Genomic DNA, 20,596 nt, shown 5'->3' on the forward strand with positions numbered 1-20,596 from the left:
CGATTTCGAAAACTTGAATTTTCGACCGTAAGTCTTTTTTTCGTCATTGGCCAGCCTGATAAGTTTTAAAATGAGAGGGGATTAATATATAAGGTAAGATATTGAAGAAAAATGTTTTTATTTTTGAAAATTTTTACAATTTGTTATCGCAGGCTGCTTAAACTGTTATAACTTAGATGGCAGCACGTGTTCACCATTTAACAGCACGGTTAAAATACAAAATAAATTGAACTATGCTTTCGAATGTAGTAAAAATGTGATAAGCTATTTGTTTTTTAGCAAAAAGAAGAAAAAATATATATTTTACCCTTCAAATTGAGGTAGTATTTTATTTATTTGTACAAAGAGTCAAAAACTCATTAGAAGAATATATATTTCAATATACGATTTATTATTTTTTTTCTGAACAAAAAACAATTCTATTGTAGTCTGAAATCTTAAACCTGTTACTTATATTTTCGCTTACATTATGCTTTAATTTTCTTTCCAGAGCCAAAGCTTCAAAAAAAAAAAAAAAAAAAAAAAAAAAAACACGTGCAATTTCGAACTAATTTAGCACAAAATCACTGAATGTTTTCAAATCAGCAAGAAGCATTTCCTTCTCATTTATTCTATTCCCTCATAGTTGTTATCCATTTAATTCAGTGTTCATGTAATGCGCGATATTTCTCTAATTTTTTGTTGCAGATTGTTCGGACGTGGACCCGAACACGTAATCTCCTGGTTACGAAGAGAACGCTCTGCCGATCAAGCTACTCAGCTCTGTCGGTCATAGCGCAAATTAAAGTTATAAGTTTAACCGAAAACGTCATTCTGGTTCTTTAAAACAGGTTTTTCGGCTGAAAAAAACAATTTTTAGACCGTGGGTCTATTTTTCGTCAGTAGCCCGCACCATAAGCTTTAAAATATGGTGTAAATTAAAGAAATCGATCAAGAATTGAGGAAAATCTGGCGTAGAAACCAAAAACAGGCTACAGAAATAATATATAAGGATACACACATATCACATGCTCGTTTACCAGTCAAACTTCTTCCCCTGTCGTTTTTAACCACTCAGGTGGATAAAACAACATCCGATTCACCAACCACTTATCAAATTCGTCACGTGACCGAATTTGATAAACGATAGCGAAGCTAATTCAAGCTGGCCGAGAATCAGGCGGTTCCTAAGAAGATAATACCTGTTAAACAAACTCGAATCGTAACTAATAAATAAATCAAAATAAATAAATGTATAAATAAATAAATTAATTAATGAATTAATAATAAAATGAATAAATAAGATCCTCCAGTAATTATATTTTCATTGCAGATCCTTGTACTCATCTAGACTGCGGAAAATATGGTGAATGCTCTTGGAATTCTACGACAGGATTTGCTAAATGCACATGCAAAGACGGATGGACAGGCACAAAATGTCAATTCGGTAACGTTCTTTACTCAGTTACTGTCAATCAGGGAGTAGAAGTGTTCTAATGAAATACAAGCGCTAATTTTGGATTTTAAAACTGCACCTCTTAATATATGAATTTGGTTAATACGTCTAATCTTTAACTGACATGCAATTATCCTTTATTTTTATAAAATTACTAAACGGTAGTAACAAAATCTCAAAATATTGTTCCAGTACTGTTTTTCCGAGAGATTTACTTCTCCTGAAATATGTTCAGTTTAATTTTTGTATTAAGCGTCTCTTTAAGTATAAGCATTTACTGTATTTTTATGCATCACTTGTCTAACAATTTTCACTGTATTGTCTACTAAAAATCGTTGTTTTTAAATATTTTTCTTTACAAAAAAGTAAGTATTCAACTTTTCGCACTCACACATACATACCTTATTTTTAGACGCCGAAGACATCGCCTACATTTCCCTGTACCCATACATCAAAAACCAAAACCATGGTTGACGATTCTTCTAATAAGCCGAATTTATACGAGCTGCTGTTCCACAATGCTATTAAAAACTAAACCAGTTGACTCAACTAGTTTACCCGTGAGTAGAGCAAACGCTTGGTAATATCCCGATGGGCTTAATCAAGTAAAAAGTTGGTTCAACTAATCGGAAAGAGAAAGATACACTTCAAAACAAATTTAAAACTTTGCTGATTGTTTCAGTGCAAGGTTTCATGATGTCACAGGTTTTCATCCATTTCCTGTAAATCCAAGTATTTTTGAAAAAAGTTTCCTGAATTGCTATAAGTTGCAGTAAATGCATATTTTTCATTGTTGTGAAAAATATTTTTAGCTATCAGTTTAAATATTTACTAAGCTGTTGTGACTACGGCCCCTTTCCAGATTGACTCGGTTACCAATGAGAGTGAATAAGTCACTAGATAGCTGTGCAAGTCAAGAATTGCCGGCAAGGGAGATGATTAGGTCGTACTTGCAATTATGTCTTAGCTTTTGCCGTGGTTGCATTAGTGCCTCTGGTGCTTTGTAGAGAAATCAGGAAGATTTTAATCAAGTACATTAATCCTGCATTAACTTTCTGGTAAATTTTCGAGACATGTCTGGCGTTTACTGAAGGGGGGGGGGGGGGCGGAGAGAAAGAAAAAAGAAGTTTCAAGGATAATTTGAGAAAAGTTACTGACATGCAGCGGAAAAAAGCAGGATATGTTACTGGCGGAAATTGGTCACATCAGCAACCCATTATGTTCCAGCAGCATTTCTGAGGATGCCGGGCGATTCCTCCACTTTTTTACCTGGTTACCCCCTGGAGATGGGGGTTAAAGAAAAAAGAAGTTTCATGGATAATTTGAGAAAAGTTACTGACATGTAGCGGGAAAAAAGCAGGATATGTTATTGGCGGAAATTGGTCAAATCAGCAACCCATTATGTTCCAGGAGTATTTCTGAGGATGCCGGGCGATTCCTTCACTTTTTTACCTGGTTACCCCCTGGGGATGGGGGTTAAAGAAAAAAGAAGTTTCAAGGATAATTTGAGAAAAGTTACTGACATGTAGCGGGAAAAAAGCAGGATATGTTATTGGCGGAAATTGGTCAAATCAGCAACCTATTATGTTCAAGGAGTATTTCTGAGGATGCCGGACGATTCCTTCACATTTTTACCTGGTTGCACATTCCGATAGCCGTCCGTTCGGAAGTTGATTCAACTAAGTTGCTTTAATGAGGCCTTAAAGGGGAGAAACTAGTTTAGACGAATCAAAAAATCCCCTTTTATTACGTCATAAAATGTTAGCAAAACTATTCAAGAATATGTTGCCAGAATTTCAGTGAACAATTTTGATTAATTCTTAGGCTATGAGCACTTAAGTAACTGTGGAGACATAAAAACGTTTACAGTAGTTTTTTTTTTTTTTCAAACGCGTTTTTCTCGATACAACTTTTCTTCAACTGGTGGGCATTCTGGCTCAAAGAATTATTGACCAATCGTTCTAAAAATTTGGATGAATATACTTTATTCAATTATACTTTATATGAACTAAACTCCGGGACAATATTAGTAGTAAAAATATTTTTTTTAATGCAAGAAATGTGAAAAAAAAAATGGTAGAAAAACATGACGTTGTAATCAAGCGTCTTAAACATCATGCAATTTTCAACTTTTTTGAACACAATTAGGTTCATATTTTGAGGAAATATGTTTGTATTTAACTGCGCATATGAAAATTTCTATATTATTTATAATTTTCCTGTGGCAATGCCCCTGTGCTTGCAGTTTTATATTGTGGTATCTAGGTTGTGCGGGGAGAAATTGTAACACTGCGGCGACATGATGTATAACAAAGTAAAAGTACAACCAATAATTAAGTAAAATTTAGATTGTGTCAGCCTCAGCTATTTTTCCTTTTAATTAATACAGTCCACTTACCAACGACCAACTTTGTTGTTTACGAGAAAGAAAAATTGTAATGATTACAGATAAAAATTGTGGTTTCGGAATTGCCTATCAGCAACAAGTTCTGATGGCGACCGTCCACGGATTTATCACCACTATTTCTCTTACAAATGACTTAAAAAAATTACAAAGTATACTTCAAAAGATGAATAAAATATCTTCCAAGTTTAAAGCAATTCTAATAATTTCTTTCCTGTTGGAAAAATTCACGAAAAACACAAAAATTTCGACATCCTAAACTATTTTTCCCCAATGTTGTTGTAAGGTTTTCAGTATATTTCACAAGAAATAAAGATTTATTTGTATCTTCTACTCTTTACAGATCCATGTAAGGCAAGTAACTGTAGCGGGCATGGTGCGTGTCAATGGGATTATGATCACAAAGAACCAATGTGTGTTTGTTTGGAAGGGTGGAAGGGTGTTGACTGCAACATTCGTAAGTATCCTTTTTAAAGAACGGCTGTAGCCTAAAAATAGGGTTATTTTGCGATAATGGATTTATAGATTTTGGGAAATAATGATATTCTAGTTTGTCCACTATCAACAAGTCTATGTCGAACCTTTTATTTAATGCTCTGCTCAAAACTTCATTGTAACAGTTATCGTATTTAGCAATTCCATACATTAGTTTATCGTTTTAGTGAATGTTTAGAGTATTTTTATCTTTTTGAATTGGCGTACATGTGATATTTTTTCTGAGTAAATGTATTTAGAGGAGGTTGCATGCTGATTCATTATTTGGTGAGTTCAATTTTTTTTCTTTATATTTTAGTGGACCTTTCGAGAAATGCCTTTTTTTCCCTTTTGGTGCTTAGTTGTTGCATATTGCCAAATAAGTCTAGTTGTAATTTTACTAGTACTAAGGAATGTAATAAAAATACAATCTCCTATCTACTAATTGAATGAAGCAAGTCAAAGATAAAAGCACAACATCATGTATATTAGGTATGAAAACATAGATAAAAGGAGAAAGTTATTAATGTCAAACGTAAGCCAATCAAATGAAACGAGACATTAAGCAAGATTTGAAGTTTTCATTAAAAGTTAAAAAATATTTCCAACTTAATTGATCATCTTATTATATAACATTAAAAGCTTTCTTAAAAATGTAAAACATTCTGTCAACTAGGGAAAGGTTGCCGTCAATGAATCACATAACAGTTTTCGATTCTTTTAGAAAGGAAATCCAACTCAAATTACACGTTAATTATAGGAACAATTTCTCAGTATATTTCTCTTTTAACAATAATATTCACTTTCATGATAAATATACACAATAAAGAATGAACATTAAAAATTAATATTTCAGCATGTGGTCCATTCATAGCTACCAGTTGCTATGGATGAACCATCGAGTTTTCATCGGTGGACAACATTCTCATTTTAAAAAATCAATGCGTAGCTTACAAATATTTATAACAGGTGATTAATAAACACTATAAGTAACAATAAGTTATAGAAAAATAGATTCATTTTCTAAAATGTTTTATTTTCACATAAGAGGAACATAAAACAAAAAGCCCCAGCACTCACACAACATACAGCTGTTGTCATCACACCTCGTTCACCGCTTGATATTTTCCCAACCTGTACAACACTGTTCTTAGCTAATGTCCTTTCAACCTCTTTTGAACTGTTGAGAATTTTGTTAGATCGATTTTGAAAATTTTCGTTTGACGCAAGATTGTACTTGCTCTCTAAAATGTCAGAGAACATTTTTGATCATTTTATTACTGAAACCAGAAGCTCAAACTACCAAAGAATATAGTATTGACAAATTTTTTGTCTTAATTAAATATGTGGGTGTGTGTTTTACTCAGCCTCTTGAAAAGTCAATTCCCCCAATTTTTCGAAAGTAATTCCAAAAACTTCTTGCCTAGTTTCAAAATATGGTTCACTAATCATATTTTGAATTTAGTTATAACATGCCTTTAATAGTGATATTCAAAGCATGTTATAACTTAATGAAAATCTCAATAATTAAAAAGATAACGGTAAAAATATTTTCTGACCTATTAACAATATGATTAAATAATTTTAGCTTCTTGACGACTCTGCAGTAGACTATTTTCAGACAAAGGAAGATACTAAAACTGATTACGCGTCAGCACTAACTCTGATACGGGAAATATCTTCGCGGTCTAGTCATGGAACCGGTTCATTGACAGCAACCTTCCCCTACATCAAAAGCTACAAGCTTCCTAAAAATTTAAATTTAACCCTTCAACTAAGTATATCAATTAACTAAAAAAACATTAGCATTTGACTCCAAATGCAAAACTAAAGCATGATGAGCAAAAATGGCTGTCTCTCTGTTTCTGCCAAGGAAAAAAACAAATTGTATGTAGTGTGCTTCTGGTTACTTGATGCTTAACCTTGTATGACCTCATTATTATTTGGGTTGAAAAAGAAAAACATCTTCCTTTTTTTTAACAAACGGAATTGTTTTATATTCAGTAAGTCTCTCAGAAAAGATTGAGGGTACTAGGAGAAGAGTGAGACCAGCTACAAGGTGGTTAGGCAGTGTAGAAAGATATTTAAAGATATTAGGAATAAATAGCTGGAGAAACCCAGTAGAAAGTTATACCGCCTGGAAGAGGCAGACAGAGAAAGCCTTGGCCTGCACCATGCTCTAGTACTGCTAAAGAAGAAGTCTCTCAGAATGTCCACTGGACTTTATGTCCGTCGGACATTCTGTCCCTCTGACATTATGTCCGTTGGACGTTTTGGATTTGAACGTTATGTCCGAAATTCCAGAAATTCAACTAGTCAAACTCCAACAATACTCGTATTCTGCACCCTTAACATATTATATGCTATGCATTTTATTCACATTGTCTGAAGCTATTTTCTCGAACTTGAATCTCAGATCCATGTCAAAGCAAGAACTGCAGTGGCCATGGCAGTTGCCACTGGGATTCCTTCTACAATGAACCGATCTGCTCGTGCATTGATGGGTGGACAGGGGATCATTGTGATGTTCGTACGTATAAAAAGTTCTTACATTACACAAATTTCTTTCCATGTTGTAAATCTCTATTGTTTTTTTTTTCAAAATTGATTTTGTTAAATTTTATAAATAAGTCCGAAAATTAGAGCAGTGTGTAAAAGAGTTTTATCATTAATGGTTAGATTTCTAAATGTGGAACAGTTCGTTTTACAATTACTAAACTCACAATTTCAAGCGCTTACGCAGCATGGTACTACACTGTAAAAAAAAAAAAAAAAAAAAAAAACCAAAACGTCACTGCCTGCTGTTGGATAATATTCTAGGATTTCGAGGGTTTAAATCCGTTTCCTTTGAAAAATATTTTTTTTTTTTGCGAAAAGGTTTTGTGAATCGATATAAGTTTCATGAATACCAATTTTACTCTGCAGTGAATGTTATCTTTCAAAATGTAAAAATATTCTAGTTTTCTTTATCAGGTCTTTCTCTTTCAGCTTAGTTACGACCACTCCGGTTTGACTAAGCTCGAATCAAGGGTGAAACGCAATTTCCAGATGGCCTTTCCGTCTAAGTTTCGGCCATACTTGCTTTAGGTGCTATTAATATATACACATAGAAAATTTCACTGAATATTCCTAATTAATTTAAGAAATGGGACTGATTTTGAATGGGAAAGTTCTGAATTATTCATAAAGATTCCAGGTAAATTTCAGAAAAGTTACGAACTTTTAGTAGCAAATTTTCCTGGTTTTTGCCTGACATGTTTATGGCAGAAATTAGCACATCAGCTGCCCATTATTTTAAAGGAACGTTTCGGAAGTTTTTTTTTAAAAGTGTATTACTGTGTCTTTAACTAGCTTTTATAATGATCAAACCAGACCAGTTTAAATTAAGCATTACCCCATTATGTCTCAGTTGCAAGAAAAAACAATTGCATTTTCAATTGCTTCTCTTCTCTCAGGTAAGATGATGGTCTGCTTTACAATACTTTTTCACACACTGTAAAAACGATTCAGAAACGTTTCTGGAAAATAATAGGCAGCTGATATGCCCAACTTCTGACAGTAACATATCTCGTAAAAATCAAAACTATTTTCTACTAAAATTCAGTAACCTTCCTAAAATTATCCTGAAAAATCCAGAAATCTTCTCGTTTAAAGCCAGTTGTGTCCCAGGACCTTCAGAATACTCTTGAGTAGAGACAATATAACAGTTTGGCACCTTCCTGGTTTATCAAGACAGTTCCAAAAGCAGCATTGCAAACATGGCTAAAGCTACGCCAGAATTGCAAGTAATAATCAAACGTCTTATTTGAATGCAGTTCTTGCTAAGCTACGTAGTCCGAAGACTTATTCGCTCCCCTTCGAAGCTTAATCAGTCTGGACCCCTGACGAGCCATTAACGAACTGAAGCCGATACACTTCATAAATACTCACAGTTAATTTTTTAATTGGGAGCTAAAAATATTTTTTATAATAGAGAGAAATCTGCATTCGTGCAACTTGTAACAATTCAAGAAACCTTTTGATAATGATACTTGATATTTCCAAGATGTTGTTAAAAACTATTGAAATCCCGAAACGTTACGCCGAAATACTCAGTAACATTTTGGAATTTGTTTACAGTGCATAAGTGTCCATAGATTTATTTATATCTGAAACCCTCAATTTTCAAAATTTCATGAGTACTTACGTATTATCCCGTCGACATCCTTTTACTAGGTTAAAAATTGTCTCCCAAAGCTTGGTAAACTGCCAATCATAGAGTCGCCTAATTTGCTCTACCCATTTTGGGACTCAAAAGTTCCACTTTTAAGTAATTTTGACACAAATGGGTCAGAAGTATTCAAAATTTTCATTGAGTGATTGGAATAGTTACCTAGTTGAAATGAACAGATATACGCTTCTAGGTAGGCAAGGATATAGGCTTCTATGATTACATAGAAAGGTTCTTCGAAAAGCTTGCTTTTTTTTACATGCCTCTATCTTTTTTTTTTTTGGCTATTTCTTTTTGATATTTTCCGATAATATATATGTGAGCTATATTATTTAATTATATGGCTTTAAATGCTTAAATACGGTCATCATGAAGAATATTTCTCCAAATAATTTTTACTTATTTTTTCCCCTTCGTCAATTTCTTTCCTACCGAATATTCTTTGTTCGTCATTGTTTCAACTCCAAAATTTGAATATACGGTATACTTATGTGCAGTAACTCTTTGTGTTGAGAATTTTATAAACTAAATGTACTTAAGTGATTTCCTTAGCAGATGTTTTTCATTTCGATTTTTGAATAAATAAAAAACCTTAAGGATAGCCCGAAATGCATGCAAAATTATATTTTTTAAAAACACAGATTAATATCGTCTATCTGCACTACTTGGATTCTAAAACTAATTTGCCCAGAGCAAATCTCGGTTATTATTCGTTCAAATATATTTTGAAGCATTAACATTCCTAAATGGTTAGCAATGTGAAAGGCTAGTTAGAATGCTATACTTGCAGCTTTAAATTTTAAGCCCCTCTTGCGTACAAAAGAGTAAAACAGTACGAAATATAAACTAGTAGCGAAGACAAACTGTTAGTTTAAAAAGTTAGTATAAATACATATAGGCATAATTTATAGCCTATGTCACTCAGTAAGAATGCACCTTTCATATAATGAAAGAATTTTTCAAATAGATGCAGTGGTTCCAGAAAATACCTCGAACACATAAACATACAAAAATCCAATTTCTCTCTTTATAATATTAGTATAAATTTTGCATGAAAAAAAACCAGATACATTCACTTTATTTAAAGAATCTGCATCCTTTTTCAACTCTGTATATCATATTCGCTGAAATTTTCCTGATCAGAGAATTTCTCTTCTAAAACATCTTTAGCTTTATATTATTCATTGATAAAACAATTACTGGATTCAGTTTGAGCAAAAATTGTTCGAAAATGACCAATTTCTTTCTTGTTTGATATTGGCATTATTAATTACATGAAATAACTTCAATATTGAAGGGAAATAAACAAAATAACCGCAGTGGCCATTCAAAATAGTCGGTTTGTGAAACAAACGGCAGGATTCGCGGGATCACTTTATGACCCCAGTAACTGACTAAACGTGTTTTAGTGGAGCACAAATGCCCGAAATCCTTTCAAACTGCTACCAAAAAGTAGATAAGGGGACCAAACTCAGCTACTGATAAGAAAAGAATGAACTGGAGGCTAGTTTTTTGGCAATTACTATTTGCTGAAGGCCTGGTGTAAAAAGTCACACTTATGTCTAAAATTCAAGTCAACTTTTAGCTAAAATTATAAGAAGTTATAGTTTTAACAGTAAAAAAATCAAAAAGGGATGTTCTTATTAGAGGGTTAGTAACTGTATTATTGGCTTCAGCTCAATTATGGTCGGTACAGATTGCTTAAGCTCCCAATAAGAGCGAATAAGTCTCTGAATTCTGTAGCTTCGCAAGAATTGCAGACGATTTATATTCATGGTATCAACATGCAAATCTGTCTTAGATTGACTATGACTGCAATATTGCTTTTGACGCTTATTGGGCAAAGCAGGAAAGGACCAAGCGAAACTTACACTTATTACACCGACATTAGTTTTTTCCGAACGTTCTAAAGACACGACTGGATTAAACCGGGAAAATTACTGAGTTTTAGCGCAAAACATTTCTGATTTTTGCAAAATATGTCAGAAAGTAGATACTTTCAGAAAGTAGGCACATCAACTGCTCACATTTTTCCAGGAACGTTTCAAAATTGCTTTTACAGTGTACGCTTAAAAGTAACCAAATTTTTAGTTAAAATGAGTCTTTATGGTTGAATTGAGTCATTTTCAAATTGAGTGCAGTGCTTTGATGAACTTTTAACTGAATCAAAAATATCTTTGTAGAATCTACATTACAAATGGGAAGCCCCCCCCCCCAAGAGCTTTCAGTAAATTAGTGCAAGTAAGCAAAAGGACAAACCTGTAAACAGACAAACTTGTAAAAAGATCTCACATGAAAAAGAAATACATCAAAATTTACAGGTTTGTCATTTTTCTGGCTTGTTCTGTTATAAGTTTTGCCGCCCCAGGTGATGTTAACAAATGCCGCCCTCATGGATTAATAATGTATAGATTATTTTTAAATCATCGAGCATACTCTTACGTATTGCAGCAATTTGAGCTGCGAAGGGGAAAAAAAACCTAAATAAGAAATTTGAGCTTTACATTTTTTTTTTGCCTCCTTACACTTTGTCAGCCATACATTTCCCCCTCCTAAAATCTGCCGCCTTAGGCGGTAGCCCAGATCGTCTACCCCAAGAGCCGGGTCTGGATATACTAAAGGCTCTTTAGAGAGTTCACAGGTTTTTAGGGCCTTTCCACTGGCAATGCAGAAAGAGCGTAGCGAAAGAGACTTCAAACCGGATTGTGCATTTTCTTTTCTAATTTCTGTGAAAATTAACTTCTGAAGCTCTTACATATTTTGTCCGTTTCTAAGGTCATTTGTTAGTAGTCGTAGTGTGTCTTGAAAGGCTATTTTATGTTTTAAATATCATTTTAAAATTTTGATTAATATTCTCTTATGTTTTAGATTCTTGTTATGATAAAAACTGTAGTTAGAATTTCATGTTTTAAGTAGCATTTTAAGTTTTTGATTCATATTCACTTATGTTTTAGATCCTTGTTATGGTAAAAATTGTAACAGGAATGGAGTCTGTGTGTGGGATTCAGTTCGACGCATTCCTCGATGTTTGTGTGACGACGGTTGGTCAGGATCTAATTGTGAAAGTAGTAAGTTTGTTACACTTGGTCTTTTTTAAACTGGGAGGAGCCTAATGATTAGAGATCGGTGAATATCGAGTTCGATGCATGCGGCGGTTAAACACTGAGGACATGGTGGTTATGTGCTTGCAAAATCTGTGGTCCCGAAAGTTTTGTATGTGTGTTGTTGTCCAGTTGACTCAGATTTAGGGGACTAAAGAAAAACCTGTTTCCTCTTCTGCTAGTGTCTAATTTGTGAAAGTAGAGATAAGTACAGGTGTTTCTCGTATAACACGGTTAATTCGTTCCGTGTAATATCAAAACCGTGTTATACGAGACTTTTTTTTTAAATAACATTTTTACTAATTTTTATGAGGTTAAGATGTATCGTATTATATCGAAACCGTGTTCCGTCGTACTTCGAAACCGTGTTATACGAGACTTAGAAATGGAAGTAAATCAAGGGATGTGTAACGTGTTGTATCGAAACCAAGTTTCATAAAAACAAAATAAAAGCTTATTAGAGTTATAACATTAACAGAATGTATTAAACAAAAATAAAATTCCATCCTTTTTAAAGATAATATTCGTGTTATATCAAAACCATGAAGTATTAAATTCAAGTTTCGTTTCGTGTAATATCAAAACCATGAAGTATTAAATTCAAGTTTCGTATCATGTAATATCAAAACCGTGTTGTAGAAGTACCGTGTTATACGAGGGACGCCTGTACTGGTTATGTGCTTGCTAAATCTGTGGTAAAGAAAGTCTCTTGTCTGTGACCAAATGCAACAGATACAGGAGACTATAGAAAACCACTTTCCTCTTCTCTTAGTGTCTAATTTGTAAAAGTGGAGATAAGTATTGGTTATGTGGTCGCTAAATTTGTGGTTCCGAAAGTCCTGTATGTCTGCCTCAGATACAGGAGACAAGAGAACACTTCTTTCCTCTTCTGCTAGTGTCTAATTTTTAAAAGTAGAGATGATTGATGGCGACATCTTTCGATGGGGGGGGGGGGGGGGTTAATTCAATTTTTATCGTCTAATTAAGAATTCTAATGCTAGCTCATGTGTCCATGAATTCTCATTCATGCGCAAGACAATAACACCCTAACTGCACGATTTTATTTTTAATGAAGTGCATGTCATACGTAGATTTTAAAACAATTTTCAATGAGTTTATTTATATTTAGTACTTATATGTTTATCTACATAATTTTCAATGAGTCTATTTGTATTTAGTATTTACTTGCTCATATACATAATACATGTTTCATCTTCCAATTAAATTTTTTCTTACTTGATGACCTAGTAATGTCCTCACATGCCTTATAACCTCAAGGATGGTTTAGGATTTAATTGCCAAACTTTATCACATATACAGTGGTAAAAGTTGGCCACAACAGGAAACTCAAGAGAGCTAAGGTATGATTTTACCTATTAATAGCCTTCAAATGTCGCTACGTGAACTCGAGCAATACTTCAAATCAGAAGTACAGTTTAAATAGTTACTTGAAGAAGAAAAGCAAAATCAAAAGATCTTTGCAGTGCTTGTAAAAAAAATTGCACCACTCTCGCATTTTGATAACAATGGGATTATGTGAGAAGTTTTGGTCGACCGATTAACGATGAATGTATATGACATTCTGCAAAACTTATGAAATAAATATTCAACAGCAGGAATCTGATAATTGTTTATATAGATTGCGGCTGTTTCCGGGCCAATGCAAACTGCTGACCCCATGCTCATTTTTCCATTTCTGAACCTGCGTGTGAGTTCAAGGAAAAAAAAATTACTTAAACCCATGTCAGTTTATGTCTAATGGCAGGATAAAGGTTTTTTAAAAATTGTTACTTACCAGTTTTGCCCTATGGCACGAAGCAGAATCATCCTGTAAAACGACGTTTGGAACTGAAGTAAAGTGATCCCGGATAGTAGGAAGCAATTTCTCCTCCAAACTGCCAATATACACCGGTTGAGCGTTTACTGTTCCTCGCACAAAGTGAAGCCCACCAACTCCTTGATCAGAAATACATCCCCGAATCATCTGGGATACGGGATGCTTGACCGTGTGTTGAATGCAGTCGAGATGATATTCCTCTCCTTTGCGGCATGAGTGATGCAATTTTTTTACCTCCACTGTATTTACTTATTATAAACGTATTGACTTTGCTCCTTAAAATATCCTATTTCTGCTTTAGGTGGTATGATGCAATCAAATCAGCCCCTGTGGATAATAATAGCTGTTATATTGTTTGCGGCAGTCCTGCTCATCGCTTCTTTAATAATTATCCTTCGCCGTAAAAAATAGTAAGTAATTTTTTTTATTGAAGTAAATCATCGTTTTTAAATTTTTCGTTTTGTACTGAAAATATTTTCAAGATGCTTTACATCTCAGCTTTTGTGTAAGATTATCTAGGATCTGATTGCAATGTATAGTTATATTTTTCTTCAATTTTATATTGTTTCTTTTGATATTGTTAGCACTTTACTTAATTAAAGCTTAAACTTTCTGAAGTTCATTAAGTCAAATCACATCGTTATTTTTTACTTTCGGTTGAGTAAAAACAATTTAGTTGACACTAATCGTTACAATAAGTTAACTATGAAGCGGAAAATACAATTCAGTAATTTTTACAATTGCAACTGATTGATCTAACCCTGCTCTCAACGTATTCGTAGAACACTGTAAAAACGATTCGGAAACGTTTCTTTAAAACAATGAGCAGCTGATGTGCCCAATTTCTGCCAATAAAATTCCTTGCAGAAACTAGGAACGTTTTCCGCTGAAAATCAGTAACATTCCTGAAATCATCCCGGAAGCCTCCTGAAAAGTTCAGAAATTTTCCCGATTGAAGCCGGTCTTGTTTCTGTAACTTTTGGCTAAACTTAGGTAGGTATACTATAATTGATCGGCACCTTCTTGATTTATTAAGATTCCAAAAGCAGAGTGACAACATGGTCTAAGACAAGTCAGAATTGTACTCTTCTGCAATTCTTGCAAAGCAACGTCGTCCGTACCTACACTGTTAAAAATTTTCCGGAAAATTTACGGTAATTGTTACTGGCATCCATGTTGCCAGTAACTATTACCGTAAAAATCAAATGTTACTGTAAAATTTTACGGTTTCCTCGGTAGGCCACAGCAACCAGTTGGCGCTGGGATCGCTTATTTCTCCGGTATAAATTATCGTAAAAATCAGCGATGCGTCGGCGATGCAATTTTACAGTAACAATTACCAGAAAATCTTCCTGAATTTTTAACAGTGTATTTGCTCTTTTAAGGAGCTTAATCAGCGTGAAAGAACCGCAGACGAGTTGAAGCCGACACACTTTATAAATACACTCAGTGATTTTTTAACTGGGAGCTAAAAATATTTTTCACAACATTGAGAAGTCTGCATTCGTGCCACCTGTAGCAATTCAGGAAACTTTTTGACAATGATACTTGATTTTTCCAGGAAGTGGATAAAAAACATCGTAATCCTGAAACGTTACACGAAAATACTCAGTAACGTTTCGGAATTTTTTTACAGTGAAATACATTGAAACATCGTAACCAGAGACCGACAATAAGTATAAAATTTTAGGATCCAGAAAACCATTAGGCTCGGGCATAGTTTTATTCTTGAAAAAATAAAACGCATTTAAGTTTGTTTTAAAAAATGTAAATGTATTAAATATTTCCATTTGCTACATATTTCCAAACTTGAAAAGTGGTTTGTGCCAACTGCAATAGAACAATAAGCATTGTCTGCCCCCGAGAATGTTCCTGATTTTAAATCTCTCGTATGATAGTCAAAGAAAAAAATGAAGCGCTTATAGTTATTCGGCTAGTATGCGGGAAGAGTGGGTATAGTGAGACAAGGATAACAGTGAGACAGCAGCAATGTATTTTCTGTTTAACTGTTTAAGGGGGTCCGGGACACATTTTGAAAATTTTTTTATTATATACTTTAGAGTTTTGAAATTTTTTGAACTGATTCATCATTTATTTAATAAGCAAAATCATAACATAAATATGAAAAAAAAATATTTTTTTATTTAAATTTAATTAGTTTTTTTCAAAAAAATGGGGTTGCTTTAAATTGCTATAACTCAAAATATTGTTGGTCAATTTTCAATTTTTTTTCAAAAAAGTATGCACAAATATCTAAGCTTTAATTTTTATTCGGCGATTTTAAAAATATTGATTCAATAAAAAATAAAAAATATTTGAAGAAAAATTTCGAAAAATTCGAAGATACTTTTTTTTAAAAAAATCATAATTTTTGCAGTAAACGTTTTTTTCAAATTCGCCGAATAAAAATTAAAGTAAATTGCTTGAAAAAGATATGCTCCAAGTTTCATTACTTTATCTGTATCGGTTCCTGACTTATAAGAGTTTGAATGCAAGAAATCGGGAAAAATTGCATCATGGAGAAAAACGCGTTTAAAGTTTCAAAGTTATGTACACATTCGTTAGATGCATGCAACAAAAATAACTATAACTTTCGTTCTATTTAAGGTAGAAACAAGATTCAAACGTCCTCTTAAGCAGAAAAAAACGAAGCAATTTTTCAAATTATAAAAAAAAAATTGCAAAATTTGAGGATTTTTGTGTCCCGGACCCCCTTAAAGACTGGCAACACTTTTGTAAAGTCAAATCAACATGCTGCGAACATTCACAAAGAAAGTTGCGTTCAGATCGAAGTTGAGAAAAATAATTACGTCATCTTAATTTAAGTCCATCAAAGTAAATTTTTTGTAATGCTTGTTTTGTCATTTCTTGCCTTGTTTAATATACTTTAAAAACTGGTGTTAGTATTCTTTTACTAGCCTACTTTTTAACGTTAATTTAGTAGTAAAATTATTTTGTTATTTTTCTTTGTATGAAAATTACGCTTACTTAGTTCAAATAAAGCAATGAGGGAATAGTGAGGGTCTATATAGCTATAAACTTAAAACTATATAACTTTAGTTTTTAACCCCGACGCAAAAAATTAACTTAAAACTATATAACTTTAGTTTTTAACCTCGACGCAAAAAATGTATTGGATTACAAATGCGACGTGTGTGTGTGTGTGTGTGTTTGGCATCGCAGCCCCTATTTTATTTTATTTCAACCAATGATACGTAACGGATGAGCCGGTTTTTGGTATGTTTTTCATTGTTTGAAAGGTGCTTTATCGAGAGTGTTTTTTATCTAGGTTTGATTAACCTACGGACCTTGGGTCATATGGGACCCCCTAATTTAATCTCGTACATCGTAGCCCCTAAATGAAAAACCCGATTCTGACATTTTTTTGTTTGAAATTTGACTTGATCAAACCCATAACATAAGGTAAAACCAAACGGCAACAAGCATCCATATGTTTTCAGGTCAATAATTGTTTCAATATTTGAACTTCGAATAGCGACAATCCTATGATTGAACCATTTTTACTGGCACAACCCTATACCATCGGTTTTGTAATATTTTTACCGACATTTTTTATATAACTTATGTGGAAACTCGATAAGGATAATTGCTTATTTTTGGGCAACTTTTAGCCGATAACAACCCTGAGTAGGGACCCGGAAAAGGTAAGCAACCTTACTTAAGCGATTTCTTTACAGTTTTTACTTTTCATTTAAGACAACAAGTTTTCGAAACTCGATCAGGGTAAATTACTCATTTTTTGAAATTTTTTTAGCGTCTGACAACCCTAATTAGGGACAGGGAAAAGGTAGACAGCCATACATTAGCGTTTTAATGAGAACTTTTTTTCTTCATTTGTGACAACAATTTCTGGAAACTCGATGAGGGTTTAACTATTTGGGCCCTTTATAGCCCCTGACAACCCAGATTAGGGACCCGAAAACGGTAGGCAACCTTACTTAAAAGTTTTATTTCCATATTTTACACTGTAAAAAAAATCCGAAACGTTACTGGGTATTTCCGTGTTACGTTTCGGAATTTTGATGGTTTTTATCCACTTCCTGGAAAAATCAAGTCTTATTGTCAAAAAGTTTCCTGAATTGCTACAAGTTGCGCGAATGCAGACTTTTAACTGTTCTGAAAAATATTTTTAGCTCCTTGTTTACAGATTAACTGAGCGTATTTATAAAGTGTATCGGCTTGATTCAAGTACGCCCGTCCATGCTAATTAAGCTCCCAATGGGACCGAATTAGTATGGACTACGGTCCTTTGCAAGAATTGCAGGCGAGTAAAATTCTTGTTACTTACTTGCAATTCTGGCTTAGCTTTGGCAATGTTTGAAATAATGCTCTTTTAACTTCCTTGATAAATTATTATAGTATGCCTACATAAGTTTACTCGAAAGTTCTCTAGACACGACTGGCTTTAAACTGGAAGATTTGTGAATTTTTCAGTAGGCTTCCAGGATAATATCAGGAAGGTTACTAAATTTAAGCGGATAACGTTCATGGTTTTTACTGAATCATTTTTACATATCATGAGTTTTGGAAATTCGATAAGGTTAAATTACTTATTTTGAGGCACCTTTCAACACCTGGCAACCCTGAATAGTTCAAGTGAAAGAGGTGGAAATTCTTACTTTCGCGTTTTATTTACAACTTTTACTCTTCATCTATGGTAACAATTTTTGGAAACTCGATGAGGGTAGGTCAAGACTAGTGGGATCTCGCCGTATGAGATTACCTTTACACTTTGGCTAAAATAAATGACTCTCGTTGTTGAGCTAATTTAAGCTTCGAAGCAATATGAAGGTAATATCAGTTTCAATCAGAGATCACCCTTCCTTACACTGTAAGAACGATTCAGAAACGTTCCTGGAAAATAATGGGCAGCTGATATGCCCAATTTCTTCCAGTAACCTATCTTGCAAAATCCAGGAACGTTTTCCGCTTAAAGTCAGTAACCTTCTTCATATTATCCTGGAAATCTCCTGAAAAATTCAGAAATCTTCCCGTTTAAAGTCAGTCGTATCGCTAGAACTTTAGAGTAAACCATAGGTACGCATAATATGTCAGGTAATGCTTGGCACCTTCCTGATTTAGCAAGGAAGTTCCAAGAGCATTATTGCAAACACGGCCAAAGCTAAGCTAAAATTGTCGGTAAGTAACGAAAATTTTACTCGACGGTAATTCTTGCGAAGCAAAGCAGTCCATTCTTATTCTCTCCTTTTGGAAACTTAATTAGCACGGACGTGACAAAATTGAAGACGATACACTTTATAAATACGCTCAGTTAAGCTGCAAACTGGGAGCTAAAATTATTTTTCACAACAGTTAAAAGTCTGCATTCGTGTAACTTGTAGCAATTCAGGAAACTTTTTGACGATGATACTTGATTTTTCCAGGAAGTGGATAAAAATCATTAAAATTCCGAAACGTAACACGGAAATACCCAGTAACGTTTCGGAATTTTTTTTACAGTGCAGCCTTGTTGGTGCAATTTGAGACTGATGTGCTCAAGCAGTTGCGAAACAGGGATCTCCGAGTTCCGTAACAGTATTGTTGTTACATTCCTAGAACTATGTTAATAGTTGGTTCAATGTTTACTTGATATAAATGCGTGTATTTAGTGGTTTCTTACTGAAATTACTTTTAATTATTTCAGGTTGAAGTAAAAACTCTTCCCAAGAGTCATCAAGAAATTTTACGGAAAAATACGAAAAAGTTTTCAAAGAATGTTCTTCGGAAGATGGACAGCGAAAAGTTTTGCATGATCATTCTCTACAGAAACGCATAAGAAGCATACGTTTTACAAACATACAAGCATTGATGCTTTTCATAAACTTTCAAACCATCTTTTGGTTAACATCTAACATAACTAAAAGGCATTTATACTTGGCTTGGTCACTCATTGAATGTCAGTTTCATGAAATTTAGTTGTGCACTCATACATAATGTTTGTATGGCTAAATTATTTTAGCATTTATCAAAGACTTGCCAAAATTATTGCATTTGTAAAATATTTAAATGCTGTGTTTATCGCCAACGTTTTTCGATGTTTTTCAATAAAATTTATTATTAAACTAACTAAAAAACTGCTTTTAAATTCCGGTTTGGATACTAATGAAGAATTTTGAGTAAATACTATTAAATTGTATTGATAAAGAAAATATACTATTCTAGGAGCAATAAATGTGCTGTACCGTTACTGGATATAAAATTTTTCATTGGTAGCAAATTAGATAAAAGACATTTTCCGAGAGCATTTCAAATGTTAGCTCTACTAATGAAAATGAGTCTCTTTATAGATTATACTAATTTATTGTTGTGAATTTCACTCACAAATAAATCGAAATGAAAATGAATCTGAAATGATGGACATAGAGAGCTAAGAATCAGCTATAGGAAGCATATTTTGGGCTCACTAAATATTTTTATGTGTTGAAACGTAGAGGAAGACGGAAAAATATTACATTCACTAGATTTAAGTCGACTAGAGAGAAAATGCGTACTTTTACGGGCAAGTATACGTTTTGAAAACGGGAAAAGTATACAAGACTGTATTATTTCTATTCAATGTTATATTTTCTTTATTCAGTTGATTAAAAACAATATTTGTTTATAATGATAATGGTTGTCTGAAGGTATAATCTACTGCTGCGTTCAATAAAAGAAAAGTAAAAGTGCAACGTTTATTCGACCGTCTTTTATCCGAATCTTCGGATTATCCAGACAATTTGTAACCTTTAAAAAAACTTCATTATCACTGGCAATAATTAAATATTAAATCAAGGAAGTTACTATAAGTACAGTGATGGTAAAAAAAAAAATGCATCACCCGCGCCGCAAAGGAGAGAAATATCATCCCGACAACATTCAACACACAGTCAAGCATCCCGTATCCCAGATAATTTGGGGACGTATTTCTGATCAAGGAGTTGGTGGGCTTCACTTTGTGCAAGGAACAGTAAACACTCACGTGTATATTGGCATTTTGGAGGAGAAATTGCTTCCTACTATCCGGGATCAGTCCCAAACGTCATTTTCCAGGATGATTCTGCTCCGTGCCATAGTGCAAAACTGGTAAGTAACAATTTAAGAACCTTTTTGCTGCCATTAGACATAAATTGACATG

General features: G+C 33.6%; 1 protein-coding gene across 1 annotated transcript; it reads left to right on the forward strand.

The window, feature by feature from the left end:
* Positions 1-1,361: 1,361 nt before the first annotated feature.
* LOC129227789 (delta and Notch-like epidermal growth factor-related receptor) lies at positions 1,362-19,539 on the forward strand. Its single transcript, XM_054862398.1, has 6 exons — positions 1,362-1,426; positions 4,183-4,296; positions 6,730-6,843; positions 11,478-11,591; positions 13,763-13,871; positions 19,127-19,539. Coding segments are annotated over exons 2-6 (384 nt in total). The 5' UTR covers positions 1,362-1,426; positions 4,183-4,250; the 3' UTR covers positions 19,128-19,539.
* The last annotated feature ends 1,057 nt before the right edge of the window (positions 19,540-20,596 follow it).

Source organism: Uloborus diversus, chromosome 8 (assembly GCF_026930045.1).
Source record: "Uloborus diversus isolate 005 chromosome 8, Udiv.v.3.1, whole genome shotgun sequence".
Lineage (NCBI taxonomy): Eukaryota > Metazoa > Arthropoda > Arachnida > Araneae > Uloboridae > Uloborus > Uloborus diversus.

Coding starts and splice junctions, on each gene's coding strand:
- LOC129227789 (XM_054862398.1), top strand. CDS start 4,251: ATGTGTGTTTGTTTGGAAGGGTGGAAGGGTGTTGACTGCAACATTC. Junction 4,297..6,729: donor GGGTGTTGACTGCAACATTC/GTAAGTATCCTT, acceptor CTTGAATCTCAG/ATCCATGTCAAAGCAAGAAC. Junction 6,844..11,477: donor AGGGGATCATTGTGATGTTC/GTACGTATAAAA, acceptor CTTATGTTTTAG/ATCCTTGTTATGGTAAAAAT.